The sequence below is a fragment of the Balaenoptera physalus genome (assembly GCF_965194825.1).
Source record: "Balaenoptera physalus genome assembly, chromosome: 13".
NCBI classification, from domain to species: domain Eukaryota; kingdom Metazoa; phylum Chordata; class Mammalia; order Artiodactyla; family Balaenopteridae; genus Balaenoptera; species Balaenoptera physalus.
In genome coordinates, this window is record NC_138892.1 from 46318475 (window position 1) to 46337116 (window position 18642).

General features: G+C 39.0%; 1 protein-coding gene and 1 long non-coding RNA gene across 2 annotated transcripts in view; one reads left to right on the forward strand and one right to left on the reverse strand.

Moving 5' to 3' along the window:
• The window catches only part of TPH2 (tryptophan hydroxylase 2), an 87852-nt gene extending 85443 nt beyond the window's left edge, over positions 1-2409 (reverse strand). The window contains exon 1 of the mRNA XM_082419006.1: positions 1422-2409. Within this exon, the coding sequence (XP_082275132.1) occupies positions 1422-1526 (105 nt within the window). The 5' untranslated portion in view covers positions 1527-2409. The remainder of the gene's footprint in view (positions 1-1421) is intronic.
• Positions 1-16385, forward strand: part of LOC309640468 — a 163571-nt gene extending 147186 nt beyond the window's left edge. The window contains exon 2 of the long non-coding RNA XR_014252251.1: positions 16073-16385. This is a non-coding gene — a long non-coding RNA (uncharacterized lncRNA). The remainder of the gene's footprint in view (positions 1-16072) is intronic.
• Positions 16386-18642: the final 2257 nt, after the last annotated feature.

Here is an 18642-nt window from a genome sequence, read left to right on the forward strand (position 1 = left end):
AACAGAACTTTCTCCCTGGCAGAGAGTAATATAATGCAGTCATTCCAATCTATTACTTCCTCATGAAACTGAAAAATGTACATTTGATATGGAACCCAGTGAATAGTGCTTTGCTATTTTCTTCCTCTGATTTCTCTACTGGCTTTATTTTCACGCAGTTACTATTGCCTCACTCACTAGATTTATATGTCATAGAAATAAATATTTTATAACTTATGACTTGAGGGAGAGAAGAAGTTTATATAGGCATTCGCATTTGACAGTATGTTTAGTCATTAAAAGCTCAAATGTTGTAGTACTCTCAACATCTGCCACAGATCTTATATATTTAGGTAGCATTTTTTATATGAAAGGATTATTATACATTAACCATAACTCTGAGTTTTCCTTGTTTTCCTTCTAGCAGTTCATTATGGCTTCAAAATTCCTCATTGTAATATCGCATTCAAATATACATGATATTTAAATGTTAGAAAACCTATGTATGTTTTTAGACTCATTTTTGCAAATTGATTTAAACAGCTCTCCAAAACTTGCCCTGATTACTTTTCAACATTTTTAGGTGTAATAATATACCAGTACAATACAACCCTCTGGCACATATTTGGAGCTACAATACTAAAACAGATTCTTCTATGATACAGACTAAATTGCAATTGATTGATAAACTCTGGTAGACAGTAATGAAATATCATTTAATATTTTTAGTAACTAGAAATCTGAATAAATTTTTCTTTCACTATCTTTTTTATTAAATCCTATGACTATTACCCCATATCAGGATCTAAAATCCTGCAAAATATTACTTTTTTATTCTGTTATTATTTAAACACAGAAACTGCCTTAAACATTGAAATAAGTGGTGTATTGCTTTCATTACTCCATCAGTTAAACCGAAAAATAATGGAGTAATAAGGAACACAGGAAAACTTTTGAGAGGAATCTGATCTTTCTCTTATTCCAATAACCGGCACCTACAGACAAAAACAGAAAATATTACTTTGTGTTTAAAGACCAGGTTTTGTAGATGGAAGGGGGTACAGAAGACACAATAACCTTGCAGGAACCATAGAAATCTATTTAATTTCTTCGCCCTGTTCCAACTCATAATAAATGGCCTTTCAAAATTCTGCACCCTTTTTTTTGGTTTTGATATAAGACACTGGTTTATACAACCTCTCATTCATAATGTTCGGGAACTTCTTTACTTTCAACTTATAAACTTTGAGGAAAGGAAGTTTAGCACGTAGCCATCAGGACACCCGCTTTACTTTATGGAGAGAGAAGGAAGAGTGGAGGCAGGTTAGACAGATGATAGAGGAAAGAATTGAGGTGTTTACAGCAGGTGTCCAAATGGCAAGGATAACTATCGCTACCCTAGAAAACACTCCTCTAGAGAGTGCCAGCTACTCAGTACTCACTGTTGAGCTGCCAAGCAGCAGATGCTCTTCGGGCACTGCTGAATCCAGAGAAAGCCCTCTTCTTGCCCAGTATTTACTAGAAAACATCATCATTGCCGGCTGCATGGATTCCGATGTAATTTTCTCTCTCTGCAGCAGGGGGGACTAGAGGGGCAGTGGCAGCGCTGGTGGAGATTGAGAGAAGAGGCGTGCGAGCAGTGGACCTCTCAGGGCGTTGCCCAGAACCCTGGTGCTGAAGAAAAAGCAATGTGAATCTTCCCCTTCCCAGGCTCCTTTATATGAGTGACTGGGGACTGATGGAAGGCTGATTAGAAAGAAACTCATTTCTGGCAGCCGATGGCCACAGTCAGATTACAGACCTGAAGCCTGGGGTTATCTGTGTTTGTGGTGCTATTTGTTTCATAGGTCGAGTAGCAGTTTGGGCGTGGGTGGTGGAGAACAATATCTAACGGTGTTATTTGTAAAAGAAAACATCTATCCCCTGACATTAGCTCTCATCTCTCAAACCTGCTACTGGCAAGTTAACCTCAGCCTTTAGGTAACTATGAATTCAAAGTTTTCCAAGGAAAATAATTCAAGAAAGATCAGCACTGCAGAATCCCTAAGCCATTTTACTTTATGTTAATAAGCTTTTTCTGATCTGATGTGTTATGACTGTGTGTGTGATGGCGTTCATAAAATGCACTGCTTTCCAATCATGTGATGCCACTATGCAATGATGTTCAGGCAACTGTATTGTAAAGGAAATGTGAGGCTGTGATTTAGCCACATATAGATATAGTTGAGACACTAACCCTAGAATCTTCCTAAGTGGGAAGGAAAAGGAAATGAAATGCCCATATAGTCATTCCTTTGATGACTTGAAACTAGAACAAGTCCAACAATTTGAAATGCACAGATCAGTTGATGTACTTACTATTCAAACTTTAGTAAGTCATAAAATAACCATAGAAAATATTACCAGCCTCCTGAAGGATGGAAGACTCTTGACCAAATGGACTTGTTTGACTGTAAAACCAAACAAAACCTAGGACTGGCACTACTTGTCTACATAGAAAACAGGATGAAAACTTTTCAAAACAGGAATGGATGAGCAAAAATTAACTGGATTTTAATTGTTTCTGGAGTCTGGAGGGGACATAATTATTACTTGATCTAATCTTTGAAATATTAAATATTTGGCTTGAATTTCCTCTAAAAATCAGCTCTGATAACCTAATAGGAAAGTGAAGTTTAAATACGTTGATTGGGACTTCCCTGGTGGTCCAGTGGTAAAGAATCCACCTTACAAAGAAGGGGATGTGGGTTCGATCCCTGGTCAGGGAACTAAAATCCCACATGCCACAGGGCAACTAAGCCCACGTGCCACAACTACTGAGCCCACGCGCTCTGGAACCCACACACCACAACTAGAGAAGAGGCACGCCACAACTAGAGAGAAGCCCGCGCACCACAACAAAGAGCTCATGCTGCAACGAAACATCCCGCACGCCTCAGTGAAGATGCCACGTGCCTCAACTAAGAAAACCTGACGCAGCCAAAAATAAATAAATATTAAATCAATAAATACATTGAAGTAATAATAATAATAGTTAATATTACTGAGTGCTTAGTATTTGCCAATTCCTATTCTAAACACTTTTTTAGATAAAAATGTGATTCATCATCACAACAACACTTACAATGCAGTAACTATTATTTCCATTTTATATACGGAGAAACTGGGGCACAAAGAACTTAGGTAACCTGCCAAAGGTTTACACAATTAAAAAGTGGCTGAGGCAGGATTTAAGTTCAGGCAGTCTGGCTCCAAAATCCATGCTCTCAACTATTACATTACACAGCCCCTTGAGTGTTCCAAACAAGGTAACTCAAGAAAGTAGGTAACTTTCAAGAAAGTAGGTAACAAGGTCACTCAAGGTAGGCTCAGGAAACCATACATGGATTACTTCAGCTAGAACAGGATTTGGGAAGCTGTGTAATTTTGGGAAGCTGTAAAGATTTGCTAAGCACTCACTCTGTTAGCCAGTGAAACTACGTCCTGGGGATGCAAAGATAAATGAGATACAGTACCTACCCTCAAGCAAATCACAGACTAGCTGAAAGAAATATACGTGCAAATAAATAAGTGAAATAAAATACATTGAATTCTCTACAGAAGACGTTAGAAGCACAGAGGACAGAGTGCTCAATGTTATTGATATTTCTAATAAGGTGAGTTTCCAGAAAGTGATATTTGTTATATTCTGGCTTTTAAAAGGAAAAATTTTATAAATACATTTCATAATTTATCCAAAAAAAGAAGTAATATTCAGTGAGTCTCCAACTCCTTGTTGATTCTTATTTTGACATTCCTTTTTCTAGTCATAACTGCCACCACTCTAGTTGAAGCGTTTATCAATTTTCTTCCCTCTAACAGACTTTCCTGCCTAGACTACATCCTACTAAGGCATCATTTTCATTAGGCTATAGTCCCAATACAAAAATAATAAATGCTTCCTTTTTAAATATAAATTTTTTATCCTGGCATTCAAATTTCCAAATAATCAGTCCTTAATATTTGTCTTCCAAAAACTTATCTTCCCTTGGTGTTCCTTTTTCTACTTCTCTGAAATTTTTTTTTCTTTTTTTTGTTTCTTCTTTTTCTTTTAAATTGCTTCTTAAATTTGGTGTTTCCCAGGGTTTTATTCTTGACTCTCTTCTCAAACAATATATTGTGAGTGAAGCTATATCACATAGATTCAGTTATTTGACAATACCTAAATCTCTATAACCAGCTTAGGTCTCATATCAAGTTTTAAACCCACATATTCAAATGCTTATTGGACAGCTTCACTTGGCCATTCACATGCAATATGTATAAGATCTAACTTCGAAGACTTTTTTTTTCTTAAATTGCTATTATTTATGTGTGGTCTGGTTCAATGAATGACACAATAATTTACCCAGTCCCCCAAGTCAGAAACTTGGGAGTTATTCTGGCACCTTTTTATCTGCTCCCACATCCCAGTAGACATGTTGTCCTATGGATTTTACACCTTAACATCTCTTTTTATTCTCACTGCATGCTTAATGCTATTGCCTTAATCCAAGTCATAACCTCCTGGCTATATTTCAACTCCTAAGTGGTTTATGCCTTCAGTCTTAAAGTCCTCCTCTGAGCTGCTACTTTTCTAAAATACCAGTATGGTTATGCTATTGCTTTGCACAAAGCCCTTCCAATTGATCTCTTTCCCCTACAGGATAAGGTGATAAAGTGAAAAGCCCACTGAATGCCATTCAAGGTTTATCAGGATTGGGATCCCACTTTCCTCTTCAGTCTTATCTTTCACTGGCACCCTTGCCCCAAACCCACACTCCATCATTGTTGAGCAACAACAGTTCTCTATATATTGTCTTATATTAATTCTCTCTACCTGGAATCACCTCCTTACTCTCTCCCATTCCATTCCAGTTAACAAATACAAACTTATTTTTAAATATTCAGCTCGGGCAACACCTCCTAGAAGCCTCTTTCAACTCCCCTAAGGTATTGGGTTGGCCAAAAGTTTCATTCGGTTTTTTTCTATAAAGTGGCTGTAGTAGCACTTAGTTGTCTTTAACTTCATTCAAAACAATTTTGTTAGATTGTATATGACAGCTGTCATATCAGCATGTATTTTTAAAAAGACATCAAAATTGGTGAATTTTTGTGTAGCCATTTTAATATTAAAGATGGAAGGAAAAAAGCAACATATTCGGCATATTATGCTTTATTATTTCAAGAAAGGTAAAAACACAACCAAAATGCAAAAAAAGATTTGTGCATTGTATGGAGAAGGTGCTGTGACAGACTGAATGTGTCAAAAGTGCTTTGCGAAGTTTTGTGCTGGAGATTTCTCACTGGACGATGCTCCACGGTCAGGTAGACCAGCTGAAGTTGACAGTGATCAAATTGAGACATTAATTGAGAACAATCAACATTATACCATGCAGGAGATAGCCTGCAAAATACTCAAAATATCCAAATCAAGCATTGAAAATCATTTGCACCAGTTTGGGTATTTTAATCACTTTGATGTTTGGGTTCCACATAAGTTAAGCAAAAAAAACCCTCCTTGACCGTATTTCCGCATGTGATTCTCTACTTAAATGTAATGAGGGCTTCCCTGGTGGCGCAGTGGTTAAGAATCCACCTGCCAATGCAGGGGATACGGGTACAAGCCCTGGTCCGGGAAGAGCCCACATGCCGCGGAGCAACTAAGCCCGTGTGCCACAGCTACTGAGCTTGTGCTCTAGAGCCCATGAGCCACAACTACTGAGCCTGCATGCCACAATTACTGAAGCGCGCATGCCTAGAGCCCGTGCTCCGCAACAAGAGAAGCCACTGCAATGAGAAGCCCGCGCACCACAGCAAAGAGTAGCCCCCGCTCACTGCAACTAGAGAAAGTCTGTGCACAGCAACAAAGACCCAATGCAGCCAAAAATAAATAAAATAAATAAATTTTAAAAAACCAAAACGAATAAATGTAATGAAAACATTCTGTTTTTAAAACAAATTGTGACGGGCGACGAAAAGTGGGTACTGTACAATAATACGGAATGGAAGAGATCGTGGGGCAAGCGAAATGAACCACCACCAAACACACCAAAGGCCGGTCTTCATCCAAAGAAGGTGATGTTGTGCATATGGTGGGATTGGAAGGGAGTCCTGTATTATGAGCTCCTTCCGGAGAACCAAACAATTAATTTCAACGAGTACTGCTCCCAGTTAGACCAACTGAAAGCAGTACTCGACGAAAAGCATCCAGAATTAGTCAACAGAAAACACATAATCTTCTGTCAGGATAACGCAAGACCGCATGTTTCCTTGATGACCAGGCAAAAACTGTTACAGCTTGGCTGGGAAGTTCTGATTCCTCCGCCGTATTCACCAGACATTGCACCTTCAGATTTCCATTTATGTCGGTCTTTACAAAATTACCTTAATGGAAAAAATTTCAATTCCCTGGAACACTAAATGGCACTTGGAACAGTTCTTTGCTCAAAAAGATAAAAAGTTTTGGGAAAACGGAATTATGAAGTTGCCTGAAAAAAATGGCAGAAGGTAGTGGAACAAAAGGGTCTCTCCAGGGCATCGAGGCACATATTGGACAAACCACAGATTTGGTGTCTGTGCTATGGGATAACTTGCACTGTTCCACAAGTCCTTTTTGATCAAAATTCTTCTCGGGGCAGTAAGGACAAGGAGAAGTATAACAGTTTGGGACATTCCTTGGCTGAAGGGATGCATCCTTGGTGGTGGTCTTCACACTTTCCATGATGTAATTCTGGTATTTGGAACAAGTAGCCACGTGCGCCCAGATCTTGGATGGGAAGAAGTTTTTAGGGCAGTCATGGCAAGAAGTCTCTGTGCTTGTGCTGTCAATCTGTCGCTGGAGCTCCAAGGCTCCGAAGCCAGGTGCTAGAGTGCTGCGACACACTCCACACTTCTTTGGTTTCAGACATTCCTGCAGGCATGCAGAGCAAAGGACGTGTCCGCGGGGCACCTGAACTGGCTTCTAGCCACACGGGACACTGGAAGCAGCCCAGGGGCTCGGTCTCCGCCAGGGGCCCCAGCCTGGCCAGCAACACACTACCCTCTCAGTCCTGTGGCTGTGCCACCATTTTGCCGCCCGGGAGCGCAGGGCAAAGGCAGAGTAGGTGGGGGCGGGGGGGAGCGGGAGGCGGAGGGGGAGGAGGAGGAGGAGCCTGAGGGGGCGGGGCGAGGACCTATTACTTCGGAAATAGGTGAATTCCAATATAAGAAAAAGACTAAATTATCAAGCTTTCATGTTGTAAATAGTATTTCCACTATTTCTGAAGAAGGAATGTTTTGGGAAAAAAACAGGAGTTTTAGGGACAGTGAATTTGAGTTGACTGCAGTACTATCAAGTGACTTTAAATAGCATGCAATTATAAATGTGAGACTGGAATTTGGGAAATAGATTGGAGCTGGGAACAGAAATTTGAGAGTAATTCAGTGATGTTAGCTGATGTTGGACATGAACTCTCCAAATAAAAGAATACATAGAGAGAAAAACCCTCTCTAGGGAGATTGGAACCCTTTTGCACTATTGAGGGACACATAAAATGGTATAGCCACTGTGGAAAACAGTAAAGTGCCTCCTCAAAAAAGTAAAAGCATGGGGCTTCCCTGGTGGCACAGTGGTTAAGAATCCACCTGCCAATGCAGGGGACACGGGTTCGAGCCGTGGTCCGGGAAGATCCTACATGTCGCAGAGCAACTATGCCCGTGTGCTACAACTACTGAGCCTGCACTCTAGAGCCCTGCCAGCCACAACTACTGAAGCCTGTGTGCCTAGAGCCTGTGCTCTGCAACGAGAAGCCACCGCAATGAGAAGCCCTCGCACGGCAATGAAGAGTAGCCCCCGTTCACCACACCTAGAGAAAGCCTGCACACAGCAACGAAGACCCAATGCAGCCAATAAATAAATAAAATAAATCTATTTTTAAAAAAAAGTAAAAGCAGAATTACCGTACAATTTAGCAATTCCACTTCTGAAAGAATTGAAAGCAGGGACTCAAAGAGATATTTCTGCACCCATGTTAATAGCATTGCTATTCACAAGAGCTAAAAGGCTGAAGCAGCACAAGTGTCTATCAGTGAATGAAGGGATAAACAAAACATGGTATATACATACAATGGAATGTTATTCAGCCATAAAAAGGAAGGACATTCTGACAAATGTTGTAACATGGATGAACCTTGAGGACATTATGCTAAGTGAAATAAGTCAGTCACAAAAAGACAAATACTGTATGATTCCTTTTATACGAAGTACCTAGAGTAGTTGAACTCACAAGCAAAATGGAGCTTGCCAGGGGCTGGGGGGAGTGGAAAATGGGGTACAGAGTTTGTTTTACAAGATAAAAAGTTCTGGAGGTTGGCTGCACAACAGCGTGAATGTACTTAATACCACTGAACCATGCACTTAAAATTGGTTAAGAAGGTAAATTTTATGTTATGTGCATTTTACCACAATCTAAAGTTTTTAAAATAATAAATATATAGAGAACCCAGGAACTAAACCACGAAAGATGCTCACAATTAAAGGCAGAATGAAAAAGAGAAGTCGTCAAAGTAAAAAGATGATTAAAGGAGGTGAAACATAGAAAGGAGATAAGATAAAACTTGTGGTCAACGGTTTCAACTAGAACAGAGAAGAGGAAAAGAATGAGAACTACAGAAAGACCACTAGATTTGGTGATGAAACTGTCACTGGTGACCTTAAAGAGTGCAGTTTTAACAAGAGAGAGGAAATAAAACCCAGATTACAGGAGTTAAAGGGTGTGGGTGCTGAAGTGTAGGCAATAGGTCTAGATCATTTGTATGAGATTTTAAAGGACTCTTTCTAATTGAGTGTAGATTTCACTATTTTTGCTCCCTCCAGAAATCCTACTAAAGCAACAGTAAAAGATTTCCTTTCCTTTTTAAGGCACAGAAGAGTAGCATAAATTGGAGAAACAACAGCAACAAAAAATTGAAAGCTTAAAAGGAGATGAACAAATGATCAAAGACTTTGCAGACATGAGAAAGCTGAACCCTAAGCTATCAGTGAAGAAGACTGAGAAGCAACTCAGTTAACACTGTCGAATCCCCTAAAGGCTCAAATACCTCTAGAAGTGGAGGTAAATGGAGACGGAAAAAGAATGGCTCAAAGACTGTTTAAGAAGCTGTGAAACAATTTCAAGACTTAACAACAGTTAGACTAATCAAAACAGTGTGGTACTACAAGACGATAGAAATACAGGTAAATGGAATAGAATTTAGAGTTCGGAAATAAACTCTTACATTTATGGTCAATTGATTTTCAACAAAAGTGCTAAGGCAGTTCAATAGCGAAAAAATAACTTTGGATATCCCCATGAAAAACAATGAAGTCAGACTCCTACTGAAGCGGAGCAGGACCCTATGGTCCTTGCCCCCCATGTCTTCAGGCTGCCTTTTATCTGTGGAAAAACTTTAGCCAAAGTATAAGTTTAATCAGAGAAGTGAGAAAATGCAGAAACAAAGGAAAACAGTCAAAGGAGACCAAATAATAATAGTTCAGTCATTAAGCACAGTCAAGGATCTTTAGTTCCTCCTCAAGGGCTGTAGATAATATTCTGAGCCATATCCTGTGAGCTGTCTTAAAGATACTGAAACCCCCAGCAGGTGGAAGAAGTTAACTACATGATGACCAGGCTGCAGCCATGACATGAGCTGCCACAATTCCGAGAACTGGCCTCAAAGAAATGGAAACAAACCGATCCTAGAACTGAAGATTAACGGTACTTAAATCAAGATGACGCTGGTCAGACCACCAATGACCAATTTCAAGATGACTGTCAGAGCCGACTGTGCTGTTTCTGCACGTAGCCCCTCCCTCTGTCTATAACAGCTCTTGCCCACTGACTGTCAGTGGGGGGGGGAGTCGGCCTTTGGACAGACGTCCGTCCTACACCCCACCCCCACCCCCCAGTTGCCAGCATCCAAAATAAAGCAGTTTCCTTTCCACTGACCTTGCCTCTTTTATTTTTAAATTTTTTTACTGTCTTTTTTTTTTTTAACATCTTTATTGGAGTATAATTGCTTCACAATGGTGTGTTAATTTCTGCTGTATAACAAAGTGAATCAGCTATACATATACATACATCCCCATATCCCCTCCCTCTTGCGTCCCCCTCCCACCCTCCCTATCCCACCCCTCTAGGCGGACACAAAGCACTGAGCTGATCTCCCTGTGCTATGCGGCTGCTTCCCACTAGCTATCTGTTTTACATTTGGTAGTGTGTATATGTCCATGCCACTCTCTCACTTCGTCCCAGCTTACCCTTCCCCCTCCCTGTGTCCTCAAGTCCATTCTCTATGTCTGCATCTTTATTCCTGTCCTGCCCCTAGGTTCTTCAGAACCTTTTGTTTTTTGTTTTTAGAGTCTATATATATGTGTTAGCATACAGTATTTGTTTTTCTCTTTCTGACTTACTTCACTCTCTATGACAGACTCTAGGTCCATCCACCTCACTACAAATAACTCAATTTCCTTTCTTTTTATGGCTGAGTAATATTCCATTGTGTATATGTGCCACATCTTCTTTATCCATTCATCTGTTGATGGACACTTAGGTTGCTTCCATGTCCTGGCTATTGTAAATAGTGCTGCAATGAACATTGGGGTACATGACTCTTTTTGAATTATGGTTTTCTCAGGGTATATGCCCAGTAGTGGGATTGCTGGGTCATATGGTAGTTCTATTTTTAGTTTTTTAAGGAACCTCCATACTGTTCTCCATAGTGGCTGTATCAATTTACATTCCCACCAACAGTGCAAGAGGGTTCCCTTTTCTCCACACCCTCTCCAGCATTTATTGTTTGTAGATTTTTTGATGACAGCCATTCTGACTGGTGTGAGGTGATACCTCACTGTAGCTTTGATTTGCATTTCTCTAATGATTAGAGATGTTGAGGACCCTTTCATTTGTCTGTTGGCAATCTGTGTATCTTCTTTGGAGAAACGTCTCTTTAGGTCTTCTGCCCATTTTTGGATTGGGTTGTTTGTTTTTTTGATTATTCAGCTGCATGAGCTGCTTGCGTATTTTGGAGATTAATCCTTTGTCAGCTGCTTCATTTGCAAATATTTTCTCCCATTCTGAGGGTTGTCTTTTCATCTTGTTTATGGTTTCCTTTGCTGTGCAAAAGCTTTTAAGTCTCATTAGGTCCCATTTGTTTATTTTTGTTTTTATTTCCATTTTTCTAGGAGGTGGGTCAAAAAGGATCTTGCTGTGATTTATGTCATAGAGTGTTCTTCCTATGTTTTCCTCTAAGAGTTTTATAGTGTCTGGCCTTACATTTAGGTCTTTAATCCATTTTGAGTTTACTTTTGTGTATGGTGTTAGGGAGTGTTCTAATTTCCTTCTTATACACGTAGCTGTCCAGTTTTCCCAGCAGCACTTATTGAAGATCGCCTCTTTATTGGCTTTTGAGCAGCGAGCAGTCAGCAAGCAGCTGGGCCCCACTTTCGGTTAAGCTACCTTACTTCATACACAAAAATTAACTCAAAATGGATCACTGACCTCAATTTAAGAGTTAAAACTGTAACACTCGTAAGAAAACATAGGAGTATCTTCATGACCTTGGATTAGGCAATTTTTTCTTAGATATGATAAAAGCATAAGCAACCAAATGTAAAGATAAGTCTGATTTCATCAAAATTAAAAACTTTGTGCCTCAAAGGACATCATAAAGAAAATTAAAAGACAACCCACAGTACTGGGGAAAATATTTATAAATCATGTATCTCAAAGGAGACAGTATCCAGAATATATAAGGAACTCTACCAACTCAACAATGAAAAAGCAAGTAAACCAATTTTTAAATGGACGAAGCATTTGAACAGACATTTCTCCAAAGACTAGATAGACAATAAGCACATGGAAAGATGTTCAACATCATTAGTCATTAGAAAAATGCAAATCAAACACAAAAAGAGATACCACTTTATAAACCACTAGGATGGCTAAGATAAAACAGACAGACAAGTACTGGAAGGAAGTGGAAAAATTGCAAGCTTCATACATTGTTGGCAGGATTGAAAAATGATACAGCCACTTTGTTTGGTAGTCCTTCAAAATGTTAACTATCAGGTTACCATATGACCCAGCAATCTTACTCCTAGATGTATGTTACAACAGTGTGGTCACTTTGGAAAAATGTTTGGCATTTCCTCAAAAAGTTAACCCTAGAGTTACCATGACTCAGCAATTTTACTCTTAGGTATACACCTAAAATGAAAACATATGTTCACACAAAAACTTGTACGTGAATGTTCATAGCAACATTATTCATAATAACCAAAAAAACAAAATTCCTAATAATTCAAATATCAACTACTGAGAAGACAAAACAAAACATGGTATGTCCATAAATGGTAATATAAAGGAAGGAAGTACTGAAATGTGTTAGGACATAAATGAACCTTGAAAACATCATACTAAGTGAAAGAAGCCAGTCACAAAAGACCACATATTGTATGATTCCATTTATATAAAATGTCTAGAAGAGGCAAAAAGAAACAAGAAAAGGGATGGGGGAGAGGAGAGACAGACAGACAGACAGAAAGTAGATTAGTGGTTGCCAGGGGCTGGAGGGAGTCGGAAGGTGGGAATGACTACTACCGCGTACAGAGTTTCTTCTGACGGTGATGAAAATATTCTAAAATTAGATATTGGAATAGGTGCACAACTCTGTGAATATATTAAAAACCAGTGAATTGCACACTTTAAAAGAGTGAATTTTATGGCACATAAATTATATCCTAATGAAACTTATTTTTTTTAAAGGCAGTTAAAACCCCATATTCCCTTCTATTCTACATAGCCAAGCCACTTCCCCTCCTGCTCCCAGGTAGATGAATGGAGCTTATTCTCTGGGCACGGTAAAACAGAGGGCCTCTGGTTTGAAGGGCACTAGACGTGGTTGAGAATAGTATCACTCTGAGAGGTAATGGGAAAAGCTTGGAGACTCTGACCAGGAAAAAAGGAAAAACCTATTTTTAGGAAAAACCTAAAAATACATTAAGAGCTCTGAACAAATGGAACAATCAGATTACCCTATGATAAAGCCCCCGTAGTTGACAAGCCCCAATTTAAACATTTGGTAGATTGGATTAGTCACAATTATATATAAAATCAGCAAGAAAAAAAAAACCCAAAAAAACAAAAACAAAAAACCTTAGTTAAGAATTAACCCCCAAAGAAAAATGAAAGGGCCAAAGAAAGACATGTCTCAGCTAAGAACTGCATTGCCCTAACCAATATTATATCAACTATATCGGAAGATGGAACACTAAAGAAGGGTATATTGTGGGAACTGAGGGGAGGGGGAAGAAAGTTAAGTCTCCATCTTTGAAGACAGGGAGTCAATGGATAATTCTTCAAACTGGAAATTAAAGTAGGAGCAATACAAGCATATCACAGCATTGAGAGATATGGAAATAAACACCAAAAGAATCAGCTGTAAGTTGAAAGTCTTGCCACTGGGAGGAGGAACTGGAGGGTAGGGAGAAGGAAACAAAATTCTCATAACAACAAATCTTGTGGAAACCATGTGCATGTGTGATGTTGATGACAAAATTAAAACTTTAAAAAATAAACTATACTGCAGAGAAATAGGGTATTGGTTTTGATAAACCTGAGTTTAAATCTTAGCTCTGCCACTTACCTAGCTGTGTTTGAGGACATGTTATGTCACATTTCTTAGCCTTCATTTCTGTAATACAGGGCGATAATACCTACATTTTTTTTCTTTATACATTTATTTATTTTATTTATTTATTTTGGCTGCATTGGGTCTTCGTTGCTGCGTGCGGGCTTTCTCCAGTTGCAGCGAGCAGGGGCTACTCTTCATTGCGGTGCGTGGGCTTCCCATTGAGGTGGCTTCTCTTGTTGCAGAGCTCGGGCTCTAGGCACGCAAGCTTCAGTAGTTGTGGCTCGTGGGCTCTAGAGTGCAGGCTCAGTAGTTGTGGCGCACGGGCTTAGTTGCTCCGCGGCATGTAGGATCTTCCCGGACCAGGGCTCGAACCCATGTCCCCTGCATTGGCAGGCAGATTCTCAACCACCGTGCCACCAGGGAAGTCTTAATACCTACATCTTACAGGGCTATTATGCCGATTAAATTGGATGTGTATAAAGTGCTTATCACAGTGTCTGGCAGATACTAAATGCTCAAAGTGTTAGTTATCTCCCTATCCTTCACTGATTCTGAAGCCAGAGTGATATAAATAGGGGAATGGTTTTGAATCTTTAGCAGAAATTAAGGAGATAATATACCTAGGTTTTGATGAAGTGACTGTCCTTAGAGTCCACGATAACCAGGCAGCCAACAGTCATAAGAAGAGCCTACAGAATTGGCTTGGACCAAGCAGTTACAGAGCCCAAGAGTCAGAAAGTGGGAAAGTATAAGGTGAGATATTGCCAGATAAGGAGACCTTCAAACACAAGATCTTACCGATGAAGAGGGCCATGTGATCATGAATGGCCATGCTGATGAACAGCTAACAGATGAGACAAGGTCCACGAAATTAGGGAAGTTTTATGTTAAGGGCATCAATGAGTCCTCAACGTAGGTATCTGTCCTACTGAAGACAGTTGTAAAAACAAGAGAGAAATAATATAAGCCAGTCCTTAAACCACCTGGAAAATGGAAGTAGATCCTAGGAGGCTGAAGACTTCTAGGAAAAAGATATGGACAAGGTGATATAAATAAACAAAGGAGTATCCACGGTGCACAACTGGGTCAGACCCATGTTTCCACTCCTATCAACTTCCCCCACTACACACACATACTTCCATTTGTAGGCAAAAGATGAGAGACCCCGAGGACTTCTTACTCTTCCCTCCCTCCCTCACCATTCACCCTCGCCACCCTGGCCAAATAAAAATCCAACTGGGAATAAAATGTCATCAAAGGAAAGCTAAGCTTCAGAGACGTAAAGAAATGTGTTTGAGGGGAAGGATAAAAGGAAATAAACTGAAAGTAAGAAAGAATTCTCCTGGTCATTCCCCAAGGTGAACGGAGAGGGCAGGTGAATTTATTAAAGGATAGATACAGGATGTGAGAGTATGGAGATATTTGGAAAAAAATCAATAGTGATTACTTTGAGATTGGGAATCAACAAAAAGTCTGATCTCTTTCCCTTAAGTAGCTTGTCTTTTTGGTTTTAAGCCATCATGCCAGCCTATCAAGTTTGTGTCACAAGCAAATTTGACATGTATGCCTTCTATCCTTAAAGTACATTGAATAGGAGAAGAGAAAAGGCTGAACTTTACAGCACAAAACCAACCTAACAATCAGTTTGGTTGGATTTTTTTTCCCATTGACATTTGACTCCTAGAGCTTACAGGGTACATTTTAGGTTCTTTGGCAGGAATTGTTCACTATTACTACCATCCACTCCTAATTCCTCCAACCTAACCACATGAATACCATACCAAAATAAATTTATGCCATAGCTAAAGTATTTTCTTGATTTGGTAGTATACTATCAATAAAAGGAAATGAAATGAGCCTGCCATGACTAACTTTTAAGAAACTCAAGCAGGCTTCTACGTAACAGCATTTTCTTTTCAACATATTCACAAACCAATGTCACGTACATAGTTAATGAAGTTGTCATCTATCCTGTTAAGTATCTACAAATGAATTAAAAAAAAAAAAAAAGGTAGCAGTACGGGGGAAAAAAGGCTTAGGCTCACCTGAGACCTTAGAAGAGCCCACGCTTTGAATGAGAAGTCTTCATAAAATTGGTTATGCCATGATAGTCAGAATGAGGGATGGGCTTGTGCTCACATGAAGAAAAGCTCCAAGCTATATCAACTCAAGTGGCCTCCACCACTTCAACCCGTGCTACAGCAGATGAAAGTGAGCCTGCAACACCCATGGAAAAGAGATACACAATTTGGCCATACAACATCTAAAGCAATCTAAAAACAGCTCTAGTTTTTTTTTAAAGCAGTCTACTAACCCATTGGGTCTGGTACCTCCAGACTAGTGTGGTGTTGGAAATATCTATTATTGACTGTTACAGCAAAAGCCCATTTCTGAAGTTGATAGTCTTCTTAATTAAAAAAAGCTGAAAGAGGGCTTCCCTGGTGGCGCAGTGGTTGAGAATCTGCCTGCCAATGCAGGGGACACGGGTTTGAGCCCTGGTCTGGGAAGAACCCACATGCCGCAGAGCAGCTGGGCCCGTGAGCCACAATTACTGAGCCTGCGCGTCTGGAGCCTGTGCTCCGCAACAAGAGAGGCCGCGATAGTGAGAGGCCCGTGCATCGCGATGAAGAGTGGCCCCCACTTGCCACAACTAGAGAAAGCCCTCGCACAGAAACAAAGACCCAACACAGCCATAAATAAATAAATAAATAAATAAATAATTAAAAAAAAAAAAAGCTGAAAGAGAACTGGACTGCTCACTGATCACAGCTAAGCTTACTGGAATTTGTTCTTTTCACTCTGTCTACTTTTTCACATAGAGAGAGATGTGAGGAACAATATACCACATAGATATTTGAGGAGAAACATATTTAACAGCCGACCTATTATTCTAACATTTCAATTCTAACTTTAGGGATTGAACTGCATTAGGCAAATATGATATTTCTGATTCCTGATAGTTCTTGAAGAAGAGACTTAGATTACAATCAGTTTTTCTTTACAGTGACTTTGTTAACAATGTAGCTTCCCATGGGCTAAAAGAGTGCTTTTGGATAACCCAAAAGTTATAGAAGTATGTCCAATCGCACAGCCCTACCCCACCCCACTTTTGCATCTAAGGATGACACACTGTTTTTCCTTAAGTCAAGGCAGATAACCTGAAAAATAGGAGTCTATTTATAAAACAGTGAGAAAAATACTTGCAATCAGAGCAATCCTCAAAAATCTACAACTTAAAACTCGCATATTATAAGGACCCAAAGGGAGAATAGGCCAAATACATTATATCATTCAAATGGCAGTATTCACATTGAAAGTACAAATAAGTACAGATGTTTAGTACTGGATAATCACATTAGATACTGATGGAAACCTTTCAGATTCATCTCAAATTTAATCCTGTTTCATGTTCAGAAATAAAATGACACTGAAAGTTTGTCTTCAAAATGTAAGAATGGAGGGGGAACCTATGGGCTAAGATGACTGTCATCACTTTTTACTAAAAACGGTGACCAGAACTAGGGCAAATCCACCTGAGAAAAATCAAGGAACTACTTTCTAAAAACTTAAGGACTTGCCTATCTGACCATAAGTCAAAATGTTAAACTATAAAATACACTATATAATGCCAGTTCTCTAACTTCAGGGAGGCTCAGGAACCACATGGAAGCCTGTTAAAATGCAGATTCCTTAACCTCACTTCCAAAGATTCTGATTCTGTAGCTCTGAAGTAGAGCCTGGACATGTATTTTGACAATACAGACCAAGAATTTGGAAATGAGCACTCTAAAGATATTTTAATTAATGGAGGTTCAGCACATAAAATCATTAGCGTGGGTCAAATTACGTCATTATCCTCACATTATACAATTTATAACAATGGTTTTCAACTTTTGGGGAAAATCAGAGAAACTTTTGAGAAACTATATTACCTTTCCTCCGAAATATGCATGTATACTCACAAGATTTCAAATACAATAAGAGGTTCATGCATCTTCTGAAACCCCAAGTAAAGAAATGCAAGCTGGAATGATGTTACCTATTACATAGTTACACACAAAGTCAAGTGAAATTCTAGGTTCTTCAGTAAACATTTCGGGTTACTTTATACAAAGTAGCTTTGATAATGGGCATAATTACATCAATTTCCCGTAAGAATTAGTTGGCATCCATAAAAACCTTTGGAAAGGTCAGGTTCAGCAAGAATCACTATCATTCTCAAAAAGTTGTTTTCCTTACTCAAAAAAGCTTTAGTCATCACCAAGTTTCTAACATTATAAAGAGGTGAAGAATCTTCGACACACGAAACAATCAAAATAGGAATGATCTCCAATGCAAAAAGGTTTCCCATAGACTCCTATCAGAACTGAAAATACGTTTTACAGCTAAATTACTTGAATTTTAACTTTAAATATCACATAATATAGCACATAATATTTTACATGTTATCGGCATGGACAGAGCATCTTGTGAAAACTGAAACAAATCTTTAAAAAGTTAGACTAAGACATTTACCTGAACTATCTATTTTAGCAATATCAAACAGCTCAAGTTCACATGGTATTTGGTAACTGGATTTTGAGGACTCTGATTAAGTAAGACTTTACTTAGCACTACATTAGTATCATTTCCATATAAAAAATGGGCTAAAGAGAAATTCAGACTGTTTAGTAAAAATGTTTTTAACAAGTAGCTTTAAAATAATAGAACTTGACAAAAGTTCAACTTACTAAATGTATTACGATTTTTTAAAACTCTGAAGTAGATATTATATTACGTAGTAGAAAAAAACTCCCCAAAAGCCCCTGTCCAGGAAGAACAAGAAGGACATCAAGATGTTCTCAGCAATTTCCTCAACAGCAGGAAATGAAAGGCTGGAGATGCCAAGGTTTTGATCAGTTTACTTTTTTTTTCCTCTGAATAGGCTGACTCATTATTAACTGATGAAAGATAACACACATATGATATTAAAAACTAAAAATCTAATGGTTC